This window comes from Leptonychotes weddellii, chromosome 2 (genome assembly GCF_054177405.1).
Source record: "Leptonychotes weddellii isolate Sample4059 chromosome 2, ASM5417740v2, whole genome shotgun sequence".
Classification (NCBI taxonomy): domain Eukaryota; kingdom Metazoa; phylum Chordata; class Mammalia; order Carnivora; family Phocidae; genus Leptonychotes; species Leptonychotes weddellii.
The window spans coordinates 41,324,408-41,343,875 of NC_138370.1; the positions used below are offsets into that span (position 1 = coordinate 41,324,408).

The following is a 19,468-nucleotide window of genomic DNA, read 5'->3' on the forward strand; positions in this document are numbered from 1 at the left end:
GGTTAGGAGAGAAACTGCTGCATGTGACACACTCCTTTGCTCGCTCACTGTGAAACGGGTAAGTGCTGGGCGCCTGGGTGGCTCAGTTGGTTAAGCGACTGCCTTCGGTTCAGGCATGATCCCGGGGTCCTGGGATCGAGTCCCGCATCGGGCTCCCTGCTCTGCGGGGAGCCTGCTTCTCCCTCTCCCACTCCCCCTGCTTGTGTTCCCTCTCTCGCTGTGTCTCTCTCTGTCAAATAAATAAATAAAATCTTAAAAAAAAAAAAAAAACAAAACAAAAAAAAAAACGGGTAAGTGCTTAGGGAACAAACTGGTGACCTCCGCCCGCAGTATGGAAGAGCCCTGCATGCCGCCAGTTAAAAGAAGCAGACCTTCCCAAGTTTCACTTACATACTCCACCCCGAATTCTTAACATTTGCTCCAAACACGGGCTTGCTTCTGTTCCAGCTAGTCCTTGGCACGGGCCCTCGGTTGGCTCCCGCTTTCACTTAGCATGTATGCAGAATTGGGGTACAGTTGACCCTTGAACAACATGGGTTTGAATCTCATGGGTTCACTTATGCGCAGATTTTTTTCCCACTAAATACAGTACCATTCCATGTATGTGTTTATTCTCTTCCTTATGATTTTCTTAATAACATTTTCTTTTCTCTAACTTACTTTATTGTAAGAATAGAGCCTACAGCGGTCCTGCTAATGACCTCTTAGCACCCGTCTGCCCCCTGGAGAGCACCCATCCCCCACGGGGGCTCTGTTCCTCCTCACCTAAGCAGGTTTTCCTCACCAGGCCCACACTGCATGCAGCTCTTACTCTCTTCCCTTTTAGAAGACACCAATAACCTCCACACCTAGCACAGGCAGCTGTCCCTGACTCTCAGGCAGCTGCCCACCCCCCACACCCCCTCCCTCACCCCCTGGCTTCTTAAAGGAGCCAGGTCTTTTGTTTTTTCCAGGCCCTCTTGAATCTGTTTTCAGCCATCACACCAAGGGCAGCACGGATTAATCAGAGCTGAACTGTTTTCTGCACATAGCAATTTAAAGCTCTCCTGGAAGGGGTCACTAGGAAGTTTTCAGGAAAAATCAGTAGATTTGTTTTTGGAAGGCTTAAGATAAACTCTTGGCAAACCGGAACGTCTGGTAGGCCAGATCCCATCCTCTGCACAGAACAGGAGGTAAAAAAAAAGAAAAAAAGAGGAGATTGCAGCAGGGGAGCCTGAGGGCCTGGCCTCCACGCCTCTTGGCCAGTGGGGTCAGAAGGGGACTTGGGTCTCAGGCTTGCTACTCCGCAGCCTGTGCTCCTCCTCTACAGCTCACGTCTCATCTTCTTAGGAGGACTTTCTAGAAGGGGAGCAGCTCAGCCAAGAGAAGGAACAAGAGCAGCAGAGAAACGTGGACTTGGAATATGGACCTTTCTAGGGGGAGGGAGAGTCTGCCTACTGGGTGCCTGGCCTTGGTCAGAGCTGAGGGTCACCAGGGATGGCTGAGGCTCTGTTTTCATGACCTTGGTTCATGTACCCTTGCTCCCAGCTCCAGCCTGCTTCTCCCCCGGTCAGTCACCTCCCACTGTGGCCATGTCACTCCCTGCTTACACCCATCCTGACTTCCCAGGGCCCAGAGGTCAACCCTAACTCCTGACTGCTCACCCCCGCCTATCTCTCTGGCCGTATTTTTTTGTTTCTTACAACCCCAAACCTCATCACCCCAAACTATTTGGGTTTATTGGGCAACGCTCTCCTGTTTCATGCATGGTTCTCTTTACCTGGAATACCTTTGCCTTCCACACTCACCTGTTGGACACCATTTTGTCAAAGACACCTCATTAAGTGACTCCCACAAGAGCAGGCAAAATTTGCCTCTGTACATATGTCTACAATAGTCCTCAGCACACTCCACTGTGATCGTGTGGTTATGTGTCTTTCTCACCTGCTAGATAGTGAGCTCCTCAAGATGAGGCCAGGTCTAACTCATCTTTGGTCCCCTGGCCGTCCGCCAGTATCTTTATACCAGTTTGCCAAAGAAGAGAATAAAGCAATGCTCTCCTCCCTAAATGTTTTCCTTCCTGCCACACTTCTGTCTTTTCCCTATGACGGGAGCGAGGGAGGCCAATCTGCCTCACCTCTGGTCCCTTCCACGGCCAGCTCCACGCCAGCCCCGGTTTCTGACCCACGGGCTTCTGGCCTTTGCTGTCTCTGCTGTTCCTGCTCAGTTTCCATTCGGTTCCCGCATCCCTCGTCTATCCACGTCCTGGCTGCTCATTTCTGACTCTCTGGCGCCTCCCACTCTGCTTCAGCCCTGACCGGAAGCAGCGCGTTTGCCACAGGACGACTTTTCTGAGTGAACTCTGTGCCCCTGTGTATTGTCAGTCACTAGACATAAACTTAGGGGAGGAGACACTTGAAAGACACTTGACCATCTCTACACACCCTTTGGGGGTCTCATCTGTCCCGCCCGCGCTATGTGAGGATAAAGAGAAGGAAGGATTGTGCGAACCGAACGAGTGTGTGAGTGAACAAGCCCAGCTGTGTGCGGGTGCTGCTGTGGACATCACCTCGGTCCAGCCCATGGGCTCGGGTGACCCAGTCCCAGGGAACGGGGGAAGTAGGCCAGAGCAGGGCTTTGCTGGCAGATACAGAATAGACAGTGGCCCATGCTGTCAAAGGCCAGAGAGAATAAAAGGTAGTCCCAGGATGTAGCAAAGGATGGAGAGTGGACTCGAGGCCAGAGAGGCCTGACTTGTAACCTTGACTCTGCCCCTTATGAACTCTGAGTACCTTGGGCAGCTTCCTTCTTCTCTACCATTAGCCTCCCCCTCTCTCGAAGGGGACATAGCCATGCCTCCCGAATAGTACTGAGAATTTAGTAAAATAATGTGCACAGAAACTTGACTCCTCACTGTACCAGCTATATGGTTGTTAGGAGTAGTATGTGAGTGGTTAATTTTTCTTAGAAGTGTGGTTTACTTTTAGAGCGTGTTGTTGTTGGGGTATTAAAGTTGTATAAGGAATTACAGATAAGCACCCAGTTACATTAATAAAGAAATATATTTGCATATAAAAGGTCCAGGAGCTCTGTCTCTCCAGGCCTGCAAGAATGCTAACTTCGGGTGCCAAACGGATTCCCTGGGGTACCCCGGTGCAGCTAACTGTAAGTGCAGGGAAAGGAGGAAGGGAATTCATGCACTCCGAAGGACTCTTTGCATTCCTTACTCTAAAACAGAGATAGAAACATTTCAGCAGCTATGGAGTAAACTGTCTAGAAATCACCTCCCCGATAATTTCTTTTGAGCTTACACTACATGATAGGGTGCCCACTGCTCTTCCTCCCCTACAAACCTACTTCCGTAAATACTGAAAACACACACAAGGTGTTAAACATTTTTCAAGTTTTCTGAGATGCCATGAAAACTATCAACAAGCACTGACTTAGAATTTACCCCTGGGTCATTCTGCGTATTTTTTTTCCATGTGAAACCAAATTGAGGAAAAGCTTTTAAACAATCTGAACTTATATCCTGCTTTAAATTCATGCTGTGGGACTTAAACAAAATTGGATCCTTTACCTGCCCCTGAGCTGCAAAAATACTATTTATTTTTCCTGCAAATGGACCATATATGAAGGTAAAACAAATGTCTTTCTGCTTGAGATATGTATATGTAACTTTTTTTTCTCCTGGCCAAATTCCCAAAAGCCAAACATCTAACAGAATGACTGATATCAGCCTTGTCTGAAAAGAAAAGAAAAGAAAAGAAAACTTTACATCTTGTCAAGCAGAAATCAGGAGATCTGGATTCTAGACTGTTTGAACCATGACCTGGCCGTGGGACATGGGGATTCTCTCTAGCTCTCTGTTCGTGGTCCCTGTTCAATGAACTGGGGGTGGTGGGGGGGGTTGCTCAGGAATGGGAGAGGAGTCGGCCTGAAATCCCATTTGGCTCTAGAAATGTATGACTACAGATCAAAGTATGGGTAAACAATTACAAGATCCTATTCTGAAAAATATTTTAATACTGACTCAAAACACGGGTCCCGAGAAATCCTCTGTAATGCCCTCTTTCAAAGGAAAGCCCCCAATTTCTGATTCTGACCTGAGGGGTGTGTAACTTGGGTCCCTCATCAATCCCTTTATGTAGTAATATCCCCACCTGCTGGAACTTTAGGTTTTTGCTGCTAAAGGTGGGAGGTGTTTGGTAAAGGTTCTCCAAGCTGGGTTACCTGAGGAAGGTTCCTCTTCCACGTTGTTCCTTCGTGGAGGAGGCCAGAGCTCTGGTACTGAGCCCTTTCTTCCTGCCTGTTAGATCTTATGGTGGGGCTGCCCTGGGCTCCGGGAATGACAGAAGCTTCCAGAAACGGGCACTCAGTGCTCATCAGAATTTCCACTTTCCTGAAAGATGATCCTTGGCTTCCTCCTCAGAGCCCCGGTCCCAGGGATCCAGTTAACACCCCTTGGACTGGAGCTCCTTAAAAACGGAACCCGGAGTCTGACCATAGCATGGGTTTGGTGTGGTCAGAGCCAGGCCAGGGGGTGGAAGCCATGGGAAAGCAGGCCCCCACCAGCCCCCCTGCATGGGGCAGCCCCGAATTGCGTCAGTGGTTTCCTTAAATCCGTATCTCCAGGTGAGGGACTCACTAGGGGTTTTAGGGAGCTCAGGCTGACTCTTCAAGACCGGGGGCCTAAGATCTCATTCCAGAATTGGAGAAGCCAGAGGCCTGGGTTTTCTGTTCTGCCTCTGCTCCTGCCTTGGGAGAGTCCACCTTCCACTGAAAGCCTCTGAAAACAGGTGATGGATGGACGGCCCACCTTTTATGTCCTACGATTCCTATGTGTCTCCCACGTTCTTCTGCACGTCGTGTAAAGTCTCCCATCTGTGGAGCCGTCTCTGCTGAGCCAGCTCACTTTCCAGGTCCATCACCCATGAAGATACTTTTGGGGTCCTGACTGGAGACTGCAATGAAAAGCTTAGAGCTTTGCATCAAGGCCACCGTCTGAGCTCTGGGCTCCAGGGAGGGTGCAGCCTCTTCAGGGCAGGAAAGAACGCCCTCATTCCCTGGGGAGGGGTTGTCCCGAGCTGACATCAGCCTCTTGTGGTGCAGTCCAGAGACTCCAGGGCCAAGTGGATACGATGCCCTGCCCCCATGCTCCCCACCCATGCCTGTGGGAGCCCCACACCACTGTGGCTCGGCCCCCCACACTGCGCCCTCAGCCTCACAGCCCAATTCCATTGCAGAGCCCAGCCAGCCGGGCCCAGAGAAGCCAGGTAAACAGTAATGAAAGCGTCCTTTTTCGGCAACCACCACCTCTTCCCAGGCTAGCACAGACCTCCCCTCTCCTCTCAAGTTGGCTGAGGAATAGTTGCCAAAGAGTTCCTGACAGGAACCCCCTGGTATGTGGGCAGATCTCCCTCTCAAAGGTCATCTTTCCACTGTTCCTCCCTCCCTGCCACCCCATCAGGAATTTTTTATTTCACAGAGCTAAATACCACAGTCCTTCTCAGCTACGTTGGCAGCCTTCCATCAGAAAGCAGTCAACACACAGAGCCGAAGGCAGCACCCCAAAGACAAAGTACAGTGACCAGTCCATTAGATAAGCGTGACTCAGATCTATCACAGATGTCCTAGATCACAGCCAGACTGCCTTCTTTTGTCTTCAAAACTCTCCTTTTGGCTCCTAGTGAAGCCCACCAGGTCTCCTCGTCTAGCCAGGACACTCCCAGTTAAACCCTTGGCTGCCCTAGAAAGGGGCTAAGGACAATGCTAGAAAGACTGTACCACATAAATTGTTTTGTGGATTCTAGCATCTAAGGTAAGGTGGACGTCATGAGTCCAGGGTAAGCATAAGCATACTTTGTCCTCAGGTATGGCCACCACTTTAGAGTGACAAAGTGCTATCACATACATTTTTCCTGTTTGATCCCCCCCTTTTTTTTTTTAAAGATTTTATTTATTTATTTGGGAGAGGGAGAGCACGAGCGGGGGGCAGGGGGAGTGGGCAGAGGGCGAGGAAGAAGCAGACTCCCCGCTGAGCAGGGAGCCCGACTCGGGGCTCGATCTCAGATCATGACCTGAGCTGAAGGCAGATGCTTAACTGACTAAGCCACCCAAGCTCCCCTCCTGTTTGATCCTGAATCCTACCCTGGGAAAGAGAAGGCCAGAGGAAATAGGAGGCAAGTTCAAGTTTCAGGAGACCTTGGAAAAGGACGCTACTTAGGAGAGAGGTCTCCTTGGTCCTGCATGACTGGGATGGAAGTACCAGAACCAAAGGTCAGCCTTAGGGTCCAGTGTGTGAACATTCAGTGGCATGGGTCCCGGAGTGTCACAGCAGAACCTGGGTGCAGGTGCTCTTTCCCCAGGCCCAGTCCTCCTAGAGAGCCAGGTGGAGCACAGATGCCCTAGAAGGGGATAATCTGCTCATGGCTTCACCCGGAACGGCAGCATTTCAGAGCCCAGCAAATACTATATGCTAATATTTTGTTAAACTTGGCTAGGAGACTCATTCTTCTCTGACAATCTCTCCAAGGTTCTACGTGTAGCCCTTGGGGGGGTAGGGGGAGAAACCCTAGAAAACAGTGTCGTAACTAGATAGGCTGGCTTCTCTTGTCAACATGTTAGGGAGAACACTCGTTGGAAAGACTGCCATTTTTAGACCTGGTGCTCTGCCCAGTAATGAGATTCCCTAGCATCACTGCTCAGTCCATGGCAAAGGAGGAAAACCAAAGGGATTCTACACTTTCCCCATGTAAGCACCAGGGAAGTCAGCTTGTCTGAACTAATGTATCACACAGAATAATAATATTCAACACTCACTGAGTCCTAAAACCACGGTCCAGGCACTGTAATAAGCACTTTATGTGAATTACCTCATTTAACTCTCACAGTGATCCTATGAGGTAAGGATCCCTCTTACCCCATGCTATAGATGAGAAAACTGAGGCGCAGAGATTATTTAACTAGCCTGTAAGGCCACCAGGAGGCAGTCTGCCTCCAGATCATTCCAGACAACCACTGGGCTTATACCACACCCAGAAGGGTGGATTGTGTCCCTGGAGTATAGCTGTCTCTTGCTGGGCCAGCAGAGCCTTGAAACAGGGAGGGAGCTGCTCTAACATGGGAGCCCTGGCCCATGGCTCCAGCCTCCCGTCCCCCAAACGTGTGGGGCTGCTCGGATGTCAGTTGCCACAGAATCCAGTGACCCCAGTAGAATGTCCTTACCGGCATCCCCCGCTCGGTCCCCTTTGTCTCCTTTCTCTCCTTTTGGGCCTCGGTCACCTGACACAGAGGAGGAAAACTGGCATTAGAAGTGGAAACGAATCCTGACCATGGATAAAATATTATCTGCAAGAGATGAATCAACCCAAACCCAAGACCTGAGAAACTCTCAGCTGGCAGAGCAGGAAAGATAAGAGCTTGAGTCAATTACGCTGCATGTTTTGGTCATCCCAGGAAGGAGGTCAGGGGGTTCCCTCCTAATTAAAGTGTAGAAGAGCAGCATCTAGAGTACGTGGTATTCAACAGGAAGATGACGGGGCGAAGATATTCCTAGTAAGCAGTCAAGGTTTCAGAAGTGCACGGCCAAGTTTGCCCTAATAAGCACAAGAGGAAAACATGGCGGGAGGGTCTTCAGTGACTTCGGGATGACAGAGGTTATATGTCAGGCAAATTTACCGGGGCGGGCGGGGAGGGGTGTTGCGGGGAGGCTAGGAAACATGAGGCAGAGCTTCCGGGGAAATTGTAAAATTTCCTTCTCAGGATATGGTGGAAAGAACAGAGCTCTTTTTCCAGCTAGCATCTTGTGCTACAAAGAAGTAGAAGGTCCTGACACCACTCCAAGGGGCAGTAAAATGACCAGGGAATTCTATTCCAAGTACCTCCAGAAAGATATCTGCAAGTCAAAAGCCTATGGCCTATTGTCTGGTGAAAAAAAGCAAGCCAGCAAGTTCCAGGGAAGGATGCCTAATGTGATCCAAGTTTTGAAAAAAAAAAAAAAATACCCCAAGGCAATCATATACATAAATATGAATATGCTTAGAACAAGATCTGGCAGGATGTGCCCCAAAGTGTTTACAGTAGTTACTCTAAAGACTAACAGCTTAAGGGACTAAGGGGGAGGGGACTCCCTTTTTAGTTTATAACTTACGTACTTCTGTATTGTCAAATTTTTTCAACAAGCATGTGCTGCGTTTGTAGTCTGTTTTAAAATCATTTTTTAAAAAATGTCGATCATAAAAGGGAGGAAAACCTCAGCCTGTTCAATCACTAGCAAGTAGCCTAAAAGTTCCCAGCGATCTAAGACGCAGAGACCCTCCTAGACGGGGTGGGAATGATTAATAGTACTTTTCCTTCGTTTTCATTTTCACAGGTGAGGAGGTTAACACGGGGGAACCAGCACCCGATTTCCTCATCTTGCCCCGCAGTTACGGTAGAAGTCTGCACGCTCTTGAAGAGAATGTGGAAAGCCAGGGACTGACTAATAACGTGGATGCCCCTAACAATGAACAAGGTGACTGCCATCAGGAAGAAAACCAGTTCAGCAGGAACACTATTGGAGTGGAAATCTGAGAACTGAATTAACGTTTCAAATATGGGGGGAGTCAAAAGCATGGGATGGACTGTTGGGAATCTAGGGGTCCGGGGAAGGAGGTGGGTGTCCTGGGTCTGCAGCCCCTTGTTTCTCCCGCGAGCCTGTTCTCCCAGCCTGGCTTCCCCTGGCTACACCACTGAGCCGCAACCCCCAGGGACACCGCTTTGCATTTCTGCAGCAGTGGAGAGCTGACAGAAGGTCAACGTGACCCGTGTAATCCTCGTGACAGCCCTGTGAAGAATGGTATCATGAGGATTTCCGGGTTTGGGACAGAGAAACTAAGGTCTGACAAGGCGAAGTGGCTTGTCCAAGGTGCCTGAGCTAGCTGGTCGGTGGCAGAGCCAAAAGGCAAACCCTGTCCATCCACTCCAGTGTCCACGTTGGTGCCAGGGGCTAGTGGTGAGCAAGGCTACATGGGTGCCCGGAGATTCGTTATTACCTTTGAACCCGCGCATGCCCATGGGTCCCGTGGCTCCCATCTTCCCATCATCGCCCTTGGGGCCTGGCAGTCCTGGGGTGCCTCTCTCCCCTGGCAGCCCTGGGAAGACAGAGGACAAGTTGTGGAGGCTCAGACTCAGAACTGGAAGGGCCTCTGCAGGTCATCATCTGGCCCAGCAGTCCACCTCAACCAGGCATCCCCCTGCAGCTTTTCCTTCCTGATTCTTCTCAGTTAACTTAAAGATGCTGCAAAAGCAAGTGTCCAAAAGGTTAGCACAAACCTTCCCCAGAGGCACCTTTTATCTAGTTAGGCTGGACCCCTTCCCGCCCCGCCGAAAGGTCCAATCCTATTGTGAGTGATGGTGGTGGTGCCCACTCCATTTGGGAGATGTCCCTTTACCTCCAGCTATGCTGGAGGTTTAAATTCAGCAAACTTTTTTTTTTGAGTACTTTCTATGTGTCAGATACTGTTCTGGAGTCTTCTCATAAAGCATCTCATTTTATCCTCACAATAAACTGAGGTATTATTTCAGCTATGTTACAAAGGAGGAAACTGAGGCCCAGAGAGGTTAAGTAACCTGCCCAGGGTCACGCAGCAGAGAGGGATCTGAGCCCTGGCCTTCCTGAACTGAAAGCCTGTGGTCAGTCAGCTTTGTCTCAAGCTGGATGAAAAGTGCTTACTGGCATTTAGGGTAGGAGGAAGATGAAGCACCTCCCCATCCTCTTTAAGAAAAAAGCCACGAAGATCCCTTCCATGCTGTACATCCAGGGAGGTATAGCTGAGGAGATCCCAGGCTGAGGAGGAGGGAGAAAGTCAGCAAGGCCAGTGAATGGGATGGATGACCTGCTGGCAGATCAGGCCGCAGGGCTCCTGGCCACGAGGCCCCGTGGCCACTGCCTGCATTTGACCATGGAGAGCCAGAATCAACAAACGCTTTCACCCAGTGAGAGCCTGGCCCCCCCCACCCCCCCGCCCCCCGAGGCCTGACCTAAGCCCACAGTTATCTCTGTAAACCAAAGAACTCTTAATTAACTGATTACTTGTTCTTTCCTGCTTTGGATGTGAGTTGGCTTTCTCTGGTCTTTTTCCGTGACTTGGAAAAACCTGTCTTCCAGTTATTATTTCTCCAGGGCTAACATCAAATGTCTGGAAGAGGACGCGTGGCCCCAGAGGATGGTGGGACCTCAGAGAAGGGCTGATTGGTTTCTTTTTTTCCTGCCTAATGCAAGGTACCTGCTTGGAGTCCAACCGCCTAGTTGCCGCAGAATTCTAAATCTAATATGAGATATGCCCAGAGCTCCCCATCGTACAATTTAATAAGGCAGAAAAAATGCTTTCACAGCTCTGTGAGTATCTAGGCATCCTCGGTTCTGAATGTGGGGAGTTCCCTTGGGGGGGAGCCAGGAGTGGAAGCCGGGCTGTGGGCTCTCCTTCTACTAGTTTCTGCCCTCTCTCCTGTTCGCAACCTCCTCGAGACTTAGGAAGCGGATGGTTTAGAGGTGTAATTCCTGACATTAACAGACATCTTTCCCCGAATAAACTCCTCCTTTTCTTGCATTGTTTAGAAGGCTTTGCATTCTTCTAGAAAACTGCTGCTCACAGCAGAGACTCAGAAGTGAACAGACTGGGATGCCAAGTTTGATAAAGTCACAGGACAGGAACTTCTGAGACAATGAGTCGAAGAAGAACGCCCTCTTTCCAGAAGGCCAGAAGCTACCCTCCCCACCAGCCACTGGATCTTCAGAGCTGTCACTAGTCTGTTCATTGATCTGGGCAGAATCAGCAAGGAGGAGGGAGCATCAGGGGTCTGCTGACTCGGGAAACACTGAAGAGGTAAAACATACTTGCAGAACACCTTCCATTCCTTCTGAAGGCCTTGGTCACATGAACCCTGACTCCTGGGGTGGGAAGTGGCTTCAGGGAGCTGTGAGCCTCTCGTGCACCCCTTTCCTTCACATCCTGGTACTTTCTATCGAGAAGTATTTGCTCCATCCTATTGTTATACCTACAACCTATCAGTCTTTTGACAGAACAGGGCATTTGAAAATAGGTTGATTGGGCATTCTCCCAGGGAGCCCCACCACATATCAAGGAGAAAGTAGAGGGCCAGGGAAGGATTGGGGGCACCCTCCCCTTCTTGGTATGCGCAGCTTCCTCCCGGGGCTTCCCAATCACCTCGAAGTCCAGGTAATCCAGGGATCCCAGGCTCGCCTTCCTTCCCTTCATCTCCCGGATCACCTTTGGGGCCCGGTGGTCCTAAAAGGGTTACAAATGGCACCAAAGTTAGCAGGTAGCTTTCTGGAACAGGATACCTGCAGAGGCAACAAAAACTCCCTCTTAAAGAGAGGAAGAGTCAGCATTATGCTTTGGGAGCACACAGCCCAGTCTTGTATGGGTGCAGGGGGAATCAAGGAAAGCTTCCTGGAAGAAGTGATATCTAAAGTGAAATCTCAAGGAGGAACAGAAGGTGGCTAAGTAAAGGGAAGACTGAATATCTCTGATCCACACCCCCTCCCCACAACAAATGCACACGCCGAGGCCCTAATCCTCAATGTGATGGTATTTGGAGGTGGTGCCTTTGGAAGTGGTCGGGTTTAGATGAGGTCGTGAGGATAGGGCCCCCAATAAGACACACCAGTCAGTACTCTTGCTCCTTCCTTCCCTCCCTCGCCATGCTTGGGGTGCTCTTTCTCCCTCTCCCTCTCCCTGCACCATGTGAGGACACAGCAAGAAAGCAGCCACCAGTAAGCCAGGAAGAGGGCTCTCCTCAGAACCCAACCGTGCTGGCACCCTGATCTCAGACTTCCAGCCTCCAGAACTGTGAGACATAAAGGTCTGCTCCTTATGCTGCCCGGGCCATGGTATTTTGTTATAGTAGCCTGGACTGATTAGACAGAATGAAAGGGAGAGTTCCAGGCAGAGAGGACAATCCCTATAAGAGCTTAAAGAAAGAGATATGTGAGCTACCATGGGATTAGAAGCTGGGGACACATGATAGGACGAGAAGGGTGAGCAAATGGGGGTCTTGGAGGCCTGGCCCAATTGTTGGACTTGACCCTGAGGGCTTCCGAAGCGGCAGCGGGGCCTGAGGGAAACACGAGTGTGATCAGATCTGCACACGAGGAAAATGGCTCAGGCTGCCATGTTGGAAAGTGGCTCAGGATGGGAGGCCATGAGGAGGCCGCACTCCGAGTGGGAGGCGGCAGAACCCTGAATTAGGGAAGTGGGGGCCTGGAGGGGTGTGAGTGGCTGTGTGGAGGCAGAACAGACAGACCTTGGCTAAACGTAGGTGAAGGTGGGGGAGAAGACCAGGATCATGTCCAGATTTCTGGCTTGAGCACCTGATGGGAAGAAGGGGGCGTCTAATTGCTCCTGAGCGGGGCTTTCTTCCAGGACCAGACTCCACTGTGGCAGGGATTCCAGCCTATGTGACTGGATTCAGTCCCCACAACGAGGCTGGGTGTTGAAGTTACTTGTCTGAGGCCACACAGCCGGGTAGTGAGAAAAGGAGTGTAGGTTCCAACTCTGGTCTGTCTGGTCCCATCCCTGCTGCCTCACTTGTCACACAAGATGGCTCCCTGTTCCCAAAACGCAGTTAGACCTTTCCGCCCCCCAGCCTGCTGCCCGCCGGATCAATCTCCTATGTTTTCCTGTCCCTAACCCCACCCCACGTGGCTCATGGCTGCCTCCCGGCCAGAGCTTCTCCGAGCCAGCGTCCTGCGGAGGGTGGGCACAGCCCACCTGAATGGACATACATGGTGCCATTTGACACTTATCTCTCACCGCCTTGTCCTCCACTCATAGCTGTACGTGTTCTTTCTTTCCTAACAAAATTGCCAGCTCCATCCTTGACACCCTTGACCCAGCTGTGAAGATCCAGACGGCAAGCTCCCCACTCCTGCTGTCTTGTGACAGAAAAAGAAGACCCAGGAAAATGCCACAACCATAGTGCAGTGAATTGAAGAGCGTCCCTTCAAAATTCATGTCCACTTGAAACCTCAGAATGTGACCTTATTTGGAAATAGGGTCATTTGCAGATGTTATTCGTTAAGAGGGGGTGATGCTAGAGCGGGGTGGGTCCCAACCCAATGCAGGGTAAGTCCTAACCCAATGCAGGGTGAGTCCCAACCCAATGCAGGGTGGGTCCTAACCCAATGCAGGGTGAGTCCTAACCCAATGCAGGGTGGGTCCTAACCCAATGGCTGGTGTTCTTAGAAGAAGATAAAGCACAGACAGACACACAGGGAGAATGCTATGTGACAAGGGGGGCTGAGTGTCTACAAGCCAAGGAATGCCAAGGATTGTCAGCAACCAACAGAAGTTAGGAAGAGGCCAAGGAGAATTGTGTCCTGGAGCTTACAGAGGGAACATGACCCCGGGGACACCTTGACTTCGGACTTCCAGCCTCTGGCATGGTGAGAGAATCAATTTCTGTTGTTTTAAGCCACCCGGTTTGTGGTCCTTTGTTATGGCAGCCCTAGGAAACCAAAACATGCACACTCACAGCATAGCAGCAATGGATTGCACAAGAAATATTTGGTGAATGAATGAGATCAGAGGGTGTTAATACATACAAAACAACCAGGCAGCCAAGATTGAGATGTACTGATACGTTCCAAAAGTTGGCACCGTCCTCAGACCCTAACCCAAGTTGACAGCCGTTTAATGACTCCATGGCACATACACAGGGAAAAAGCAATCAGCAACTTAAAAATGCACACATAACACACAAATCATTTAAAGGGGACCAGGTTCTGTGGCCATCTTCCTCTCTTCTATGAAGAAAAGCAAAGTGAGCCTGGCCATAGTGATCCTAGTTTTCAGATGACAGCGTTAAGACACACCTCAGATTACACAGCAAAGGAAAGGCATGGTGGAAGGAGCAGATGAGCTTTACACCCCCATTCCAGCAATCTCTCTGTCAGGTCAGAGCGGCAGCAAGGGAAACTGGAGGTTTCCCTTGCTGCCTGGATGTCTGCACTGCACGAGTTGTCCCTGGGAAGGATGTCCTTCTCCCTGTGCCCAGTACACTCCCCGCCTTGTCACTCTTCTTTGTCCCTCCCCCACGTGGAACTCAGTGCTTCCAGAACATGAGCGGGTCAAGAAGGCAATGTACTGAACACTCGAATTTGTTCTATTTGCTCTCCTGTGGGCGTGACTCAATGTATGGATCTTCCCAGGAGTAATTCTTGCAAAGGGAGGAGGCTGCCCAGGGAATGGCCCGGGTGGTGGGGCATCAGGGCGGTGTAGATCATTTGGAAGGTAGGCACTGGCTATGGATATGGAGTGTCTTGGGCTCAGGTCCTGGTTCTATAAAATCTAAGTTAAAGTTTTCCCCCAGACATCTGAGGAGTAGGTGGATTACATGACATGCTGGATATAAAGGGGCTTGGTAACCTTTGAGTGGCAAGGCCATCCTGACCATCTGCGCCCCCTCCCCCCCCCCATAAGCCTTCACCAGAACTATCCCAAGATCACCACGTATAGTCATTCTGAGCTGCCCCTGAAATCACCTCGCCAAGCTTGGCTGGCTCATTCAGGGAGACACAGGTCTGGAAACGTCCTACACGTGGGTAGAGTTTTTAAGACACAGATGAGCGGTTATTAAGGGCCTTTACTGGAGATGAACTGGGAGGAAGGCAGAGTGGACAGTACAGGTGTGTGCTGATTTCCAAGCCTTTGTCCTCCCCTTAGATGGAACTAGCCCCGCAGACTCAGAAGGACCTAAACTGTGGCCCGTGTGAGTCTCATGGGGCCAGGCTGCCAGGGGCTCCGACGACCAAGCGCTTCTTCGAATCGCTGCTGCCTGTGGGGAATGCACACTTGCGGTCTGACTTTTTATCATTTTCCCAGGAACCTAGGCCAAAAATCTTGAGCTTGCTTTGACTGCTCCCTTTCCTCTGTACCCCATACCCCCCTTGCTCACCAAGGCTCATCATCGAGGTGATTCCCATGTCATGTCTCTACCTCCTTCCTCACGGCTACCACACTCATCCAGGTCTTGCTCCCAGCCTTTTTTTTTTTAAGATTTTTATTTATTTATTTGACAGAGAGAGACACAGCGAGAGAGGGAACACAAGCAGGGGGAGTGGGAGAGGGAGAAGCAGAGTTCCTGCATAGCAGAGAGCCCGATGCGGGGCTGGATCCCAGGACCCTGGGATCATGACCTGAGCCGAAGGCAGACGCTTAACGACTGAGCCACCCAAGAGCCCCGCTCCCAGCCTTTTTAAGGACCTCCTTGTCTGCGGTCTCTCTAAAACCCATTAATCTCGTCAGAATCGAGTGAACTCACAGTCTCTGAGGTCCCTTATAGCACAAGGGGTCACAGCCCCTCTATCAGAGACCCCTGAAGATCATTCCCCACCTGACCCCTTCCGCAAACTCACAGCCTGATGCTTCTGGACACAAGCTCCCTCTCACCTCAGCAAAAACATTCTCATATGTCCCCAGACATCCGCCAGATCTTTTCCTTTCCAAGAGCCCTGTCCCCCTCAGGCCTGACACTCACCTCCACACACACACCATTCTGATCTCTCAGGGCCCCTGGGCAGAGCCCCCAAAATCTGAGAACTGGACAGCCCCTCAGACATGACTGTGCTCATGGGAGCACCCCTGAACCTGGGCAGGCCACCCTGGGCCCGCTCCCTGGGCCCCGTCACTCATCCTGCACCATGGTCCCCAAGGAGGACAGGCCCTGTGCCTCACACACCGTAGAGAGTCTATGAATGACTTCTGGGCAGTTGTAGAAGCTATTACAGTATCAGCGGTCCTAATGGTACGCAGCTGAGCTTTTTAAGTTCTTGACTCTTGGCACTGTGACTTGCTCATCTCTTCTGTCACTCGAGCAGGCCAGAGCGTGGAGGTGGTCTGGGATGAGGAGGAGCGGGGTCTACTTCTCCTCCACTGGGAAAACGGTTCCAGAGCCCCCTCTACTCTGCTTCTGGTCCGAGGTGCCAGTTTCTCTGTCAGCCCACCGCCTACATGGGGGACGGGGAGGAGGAGGAGGACGGAGGGAACCCTCCAGCCCTGGGCCCTGGGCCCAGGGTGTCCTCTCAGAGCCCGCCCACCAGTCCAGTCCCGTCCTCCCCCACAGCCCCAGTGCAGCTCTGCCCCCCCCCCCCCCGGGGGCTGCCCCTGGGCTGCACCAGCTGGAAACATCTCCAGAACAGAACGAAGGGTATGTGACTCGAGCACTGGGTTCTTCTGGGGCCCAGCCAACAGGGAGGGAGAAGCAATCCGTCCACCCTTCCCAGATCCTGGCACGAGCGATGGCGTAGGGGACCTGCCTGTGCTGGAAACAGGACAAGGAGAGCTGATGAAAGTGGGCCTGAAGCCAGCAGAACCGTGACCAAAATCATAATATAGACACTGCCCCCTGTACCTCTTGAAAAGGAAAAGATCTGGCAGATGTTTGGTACCGTTGCTATCAATCAATCCCAGAGTGCCTGACCAAAGTGGAGTCCCTCAGTTAATTGCCCTCCTTCCCTCCTTGACGTCACTGGGGCCCCGGGCTGTCAGCTTCCCCTCTACAGTTTTGCACGCTATCCCACTTCCTTCACTGTGTGTTTGGGGCAGGGCCCGTCAGCTGCACTGCGCAGCCTGGGGGACACGGCCCAGAGGTCCGGCCCAGCTTTCCTCGGAGCCTCCTGGGCTGAAGGGCAGTGGGCGAGGCTGGTAACACATTCAAACCTTGACTTTGCCACTTGCCAATTGGGTAAGAAACAGTGGGAAAGTTATCCAAGTTTCCCATCTATAAGATGGGGACAATAATACCCGTTTGCAGGATGTGAGGATTAGTAGTCCTTAATGTCTATTTAGAGAGTTAATGTCAACACAGTGTCTGGCTCAGAGTGGGTCATAATTTGGTACCGTTGCTATTATTAGTAATTACCTGACAGACTGCTGTGGGCAGAGGGGGCCAAGGAAGAAAGAAGATGGGAGAAACTAAAATCCCAGGGGTGTGGATCTGGAAGAATAAATTCTACCTCCTGTCCTCCTTTTATTTCTGGGAAGTGAAAGCCTGGGTGTCCCAGGACAAGAAAATCAATGCTCTGACTGTCCAGGTTCAAGATCTAACAGTTGCTTCACCAACATATACGGGGTCCCAGTTCTGTGCACTGCACTGTCAGGTGCTGGGGGGAGCAGGGGGGATGCTAGAGGGTGGGCCGGGGTGGACTGCAGTGTGGTGAGCACTGGGCAGTGGGTTCAACATCCTGGCCTGATCATTGAATTTTACACTTCAATGGGTGAACACCGCAGCATATAAATTATACCTTATTAAGACCGTTTGAAAACACAAAGTCCTGGGTCAGATCATTACCAGCTGTGTGGCCTTGTGTAAATCAGGCATTTCCTCTGGGAGCCTCAGTTGTTTTTCTGCAGGAATCCTACCCTGCCCTCAATAACAAAGCCTGCCTTCAACCAACCTCACAGTCGGTCGTAGGGACCCACTTTAAAACAAAATAATGTAGACTGGACTGTGGACTGGAAAAGACTATGCAAATGGAAGGCTCCATCATTCCTACTTTCTGCTCTGATACACGGAGAAGCTCAGAGGAGAGAGGCTTCAGTGAGCTAGAGCGGCTGGTGGGGTTCTCGCGGGAGGTGGGTTTGAGTGAGATCTGAAGGATCAGTGGGATCTGGATGATGAGGAGGAAGAGGAAGAAGGAGGCGCTGCGGTAGGAGGAATAGCTGGAGTAAAGCCAGGGCAATGGGAAGGGCGGGCTGTGTCTCTGGGGCAGTGACAAGACGTGTCCCACTGGACCAGATGCTTCCCACGGGGTAGAGGGGTGGACACTGGCTGTTTATGGACCATATATGACCCACAGAATTAGACAAATAAAAATTTCTAGAACATTCCATGTTTCTGGTTTCTGGTGAAAAATGGGAAGACTTTGTCAATGCCAGGCCCATATTCCAGCCTGGCCCAAATGGGGTGGACCTGCCATAGCCCCTACTACTCCCCTGACACCAAGGTCACTTCACTCATGGACATTGCTCGACATGTCCCTACAGACTGTTCCATGTATAACATCTGGTAGGTGGGAACAGTCAGAGGAGAAGGCAGGGAAGTCAGGCTGGGGTCAGCTCTGGGATCAGAAAAGCTTGGGTCCAAATCCTGGCTCTGTCACCTCCTGGCGTGAGGCTGTGAGCAACTTCCTGAAGTAGTACACTCACCGTTGTTTTTAAAAGACATGGGTGTTATACACAAATAATGAATCATGGAACACTACATCAATAAAAACTAATGACGTACTGTATGGTGACTAACAACATAATAAAAAAAAAAGACATATGGCAGTAGCTACACTAGTGGTGGACATAGCATAAGGTATACAGAATTCTCTAATCGCCAAGTCGTACACCTGAAATTAACGTAACATTGTGTGTCAACTATACTTCAATAAAAATTTAAAAATGAAAGGCATCATACAAGGCATGCTTGGTACAAGGCACGGAACCTGCCATAGCTGGCGTCCACCGTGGTGTCATTATTGCCTACTGTCAGGCTAAGGAGGATTTATTGAATCAGGCAGAACTTGGGGAGCCCTGGTGGAGTCCTGAGCGGGGTGGGGGGGTGATGTGGGAAAAGTGCGTTTCACTAAAGGTACCTCTGACGGTGATGCGTAGGGCAGACAGTAGCAGGAAGGCATGGGGGGGTGGGGACCAGTTAGGCGTGGAAAAGAGAGAAGCTTGCTCTGAAGGCTCTAGAGTCTGCAGGCCTGGGGCAAGAATACCAGCGGAGGCCTACACATTTTTTTTTTTTAAAGATTTTATTTATTTGAGAGAGAGAATGAGAGAGAGAGCACATGAGAGGGGGGAGGGTCAGAGGGAGAAGCAGACCCCCCGCTGAGCAGGGAGCCCGATGCGGGACTCGATCCTGGGACTCCAGGATCATGACCTGAGCCGAAGGCAGTCGCTTAACCAACTGAGCCACCCAGGCGCCCTGGCCTACACATTTTTGCCATTACATTTAAGAGCTATAAATGAAGCTAACAAATTGTTAAGTAAAATATGTTCTTCTGCCTGGATGAATATACTTCATAACAGCCTGGAAGGCCAAGTTCAAATCTGGGATTCTCCAATTCCTTGTGGCTCTAGGCATTGGAATACCACGACCCTGGAGGAGCGCCTCCCTGTTCCCGGCCGGAGCCTGCAGCCTGACTTTTCCACAGCAGGAAACACTTGGAGGCTCCTGTTGGCACATCCAAGCTCTGACCACCCGGTCCCCCATTAGCCACCCTTGGCCATTCTCATGCCCCGGGGGGGGGGGTGTGTGGATGCTGAGTGTACTGTCTGGGAGGTGGAAGGGAGGTTAGGGTTATCCAGGGGAGACACCTACACAGGCTGGGAAATGGGCACAAGCCATTTGGGCAGAAAATCCCAGGGTCCTGTAGGGTAAGACTGAATAGCGGGGGCGGGGGGGGGGGCATCGACTCCCCAGGGCAAGTGGG

The 19,468-nt window shown here is 51.1% G+C and overlaps 1 protein-coding gene across 1 annotated transcript in view; it reads right to left on the reverse strand.

Annotated features, from left to right (window-relative positions):
- Positions 1-290: 290 nt before the first annotated feature.
- SCARA5 (scavenger receptor class A member 5) overlaps positions 291-19,468 on the reverse strand; it is an 89,721-nt gene continuing 70,543 nt past the window's right edge. Inside the window, exons 5-7 of the mRNA XM_081810538.1 lie at positions 11,190-11,270; positions 9,015-9,113; positions 291-7,263 (exon numbers count right to left, since the gene is read on the reverse strand). Of these exons, the coding sequence (XP_081666664.1) occupies positions 7,097-7,263; positions 9,015-9,113; positions 11,190-11,270 (347 nt within the window). The 3' untranslated portion in view covers positions 291-7,096. The remainder of the gene's footprint in view (positions 7,264-9,014; positions 9,114-11,189; positions 11,271-19,468) is intronic.